This window comes from Cyprinodon variegatus, unplaced genomic scaffold, assembly GCF_000732505.1.
Source record: "Cyprinodon variegatus isolate N-32 unplaced genomic scaffold, C_variegatus-1.0 Scaffold512, whole genome shotgun sequence".
In the NCBI taxonomy this organism is placed as follows: Eukaryota; Metazoa; Chordata; class Actinopteri; order Cyprinodontiformes; family Cyprinodontidae; genus Cyprinodon; species Cyprinodon variegatus.
Genome location: NW_015150965.1, coordinates 184,393 through 187,076, shown reverse-complemented (window position 1 = coordinate 187,076; position 2,684 = coordinate 184,393). Strand labels below are relative to the sequence as shown.

The following is a 2,684-nucleotide window of genomic DNA, read 5'->3' as shown; positions in this document are numbered from 1 at the left end:
TATATTTTTTTTTTTCCTTCCTTCCTTCCTTCCTTCCTTCCTTCCTTCCTTCCTCACATCACTCCCACATACTGAGGCTGGAATGGATTTTTTGGCCTTGTCAGAATAATGTTTTTAAGCTTGGAACTCTGGAAAGTGGAGTCTGTGATTTTCCCATGAGGAATGCTTTAGGACTGTAGTTACCCACAGAGGGCTTTGCTTAGGGACAGTGCCCTCCGCCTCCCCCAGGAACCTGGAATTGGAAAACCATCCCTTGAGAGCTTAAAGTTCACATCTGAAGGTCAAACATTTCACCCAGAGTTACGCCGATATCTGACAGTTCAATCAAACAGCAGGACCAAAGGTTTACGCCCTGGTTTTACCACGGACATCAGAGTGTCGTATTGTCTGTGAATTCCCCTCATTTTCTGCAGACAGCAAACCGTCCCACTGCTCCAAGTTGATGAAAAGCCCCCTGAGCCCGACCTCTCTGCTCCCTCGCTGCCCATCACTCAAAGCAGAACTAATGGCAAAGACTGGGCTGTTTGCATTGGGAATCTGCCTGTGGCACACACAGTCGCACCGCGAACACATGCTGCATGCCTGTCATTCTCCCTGTAAGTTATCCAAGAGTGAAACCTTGCAGCGCTTTTATGGCTTCGGTACAACAGAGGCTAAATAATACAAAGGCGGAGAGGCTCAGCAACAAGTGCTCTCTTTTGTACCATTCTTCTTTTTTTGGATGTCTTCTAGTGGGATTTTCTAAACGTTTAAACTCTCATAATCAGGTCCACCTAGGATGATTTATGCTCATTCTAATTCTGCTATATCCCTAAAGCATCCAAGGAATTCTGCAGAGAAAGGCATACGTGTCTTTATATAGACCCAAGCCTTGTTGGAATACCAAACAGGCACTGGCCCAACTGTCCTCTTCAAAATAGAGCCCAGGCTGGTCAGGCATCTGCCTGCAGCAGGGTGTGGGAGGACAGAGAGAAGGCATGATGGCAAGGAACTGTTCACCTCATTCAGTAAGAATGGATCAGTATGCTTTAAGCTTTGCCTGGTCTCTACAGGGAGCATAAATTCCACCTTCACACAGTAATCTACACCAGGTGTAGAGATTCAAGAGAACCAACCCTGTGCTCTTTCTGCAGGACAAATCCTGCCATGTTTGAACTCAGAACCGATCTGATCTTATCTCGCTGTTCTCAACAACTTCATATTCCTCATATTATGGGTAAGCCGGGGTTTGCAATAAACGCGGGTGCTGTTTACACCCTTTGACCCCTTTTTCCACATTTTGCTACACTTAAGACGCAATCCTTTAAGCACTGCAAAAATTTGAGACAAAATGAATAAATCTCAGGGAAAGGCTACTCGAACCGATTTAAATGATCTTTCTATGCAGCAAAATAATTTTACTTGACATCATTTCTGTGTAAGAACCAAATAATTTGCAGTGATTTCATGCAGTCGACCAACAGCATCATTTTAAGGCAAATTGAAAATTATTCTTACCTTCCGTATTTTTTCTGAAAGAAATCTCTCATATGATTGTGAAACAGCGCCAGTGCTCCATTACATCCCATTAGATTCAATTGAGTTTTTTATTATTTAGAATTTTTTATTTTTCCCATGTTATTCAGCCCTCTGAGTGTATAAGGGAACAAAGACAGCAGCATTTTGAGGCTGCAGGCAGGATTGTGTTCCCGACTGTCATCACCAACGTAAACAGAGCAAACTAGGGTATATATATGTGTGCCTGGGGTGGAACAGCTTGAACTTATCAGAGGTCATGCTTCCTTGTGTTTGGCTGCAGGTAGTTCACCAGGAGAGAGTCACCTTGGAGTCCCAGCTGGATCTCCTGCGTCCTCTGGCCTCGACATGACCTGATGTCCGGTTCGGGTCCTGGTCGCACTCAAACGCATCAGCTTGGATCCTGTTAGGGCCAAAAAAATGGAAAGTGAAGGTTCTTCTTATTTAAATCTTAAAGGGCTCAGACGTTTTAGAAGCAAAAATGAATCATTGACTTGATTAAAAGGGATCATTCTTTAATCAGGGACCTCTGTCCCATCACCGTATGTTAGCTCTAATGATGTTTGTGTTTGTTTTAATTGTTAGCACATGTAAAATACCACGATTCTGACTTATGTTCTCCTCTCTGATATGCTGTTAGTTTCTACATGTGAAGGTTTACAGCGCATGTAGTAGTTTGCACACATTCCAAGGAGTCTGAATGTCCATTTCCTCTGATTTCTAAATTTTTGGGGTGTAGCATAAGTCCCCTCATACATGACCTAAAGCAGATAAAGGTGCTACAGATTCTTTTTCCTTTAAAAAAAAGTTATGAACGCACACTAGTAACAGTGTTAGGCAAAAACCTTGAGTATGGAGGATAAAAGTACAGAACGACACGGCTAAGAATGTTACCTCTAATGATTTGTATAAGATGTGCACATTTCGCTAGAGAAGTTGCTGTCTTTCTGTTTTTTTTTTTACTCAGACTCTGGTGCCAGTTTTACTGTTACACTAGTTTAAAGAATTTTTTTTTTTTTAAACAATGTGACAGTATTCCGTATTTGTTTCGAAGCATTTGAACCCACGTCTTAAAAAAAAAAAAGGGAAAATGAAGGAAATATAGAAACTGGAAAAGTCAGTTAACATGAGCAACATAAATTTTAATTTTTAAAAAAAAATTTTTTTTT

The 2,684-nt window shown here is 41.5% G+C and overlaps 1 protein-coding gene across 2 annotated transcripts in view; it reads left to right on the top strand.

The window, feature by feature from the left end:
- Window positions 1-2,599, top strand: part of reps2 (RALBP1 associated Eps domain containing 2) — a 33,794-nt gene extending 31,195 nt beyond the window's left edge. For both annotated transcript variants that reach the window (XM_015390769.1, XM_015390768.1), the window contains exon 19: window positions 1,799-2,599. In XM_015390769.1, coding sequence (XP_015246255.1) covers window positions 1,799-1,867 — 69 coding nt within the window. In that variant the 3' untranslated portion in view covers window positions 1,868-2,599. The remainder of the gene's footprint in view (window positions 1-1,798) is intronic.
- The last annotated feature ends 85 nt before the right edge of the window (window positions 2,600-2,684 follow it).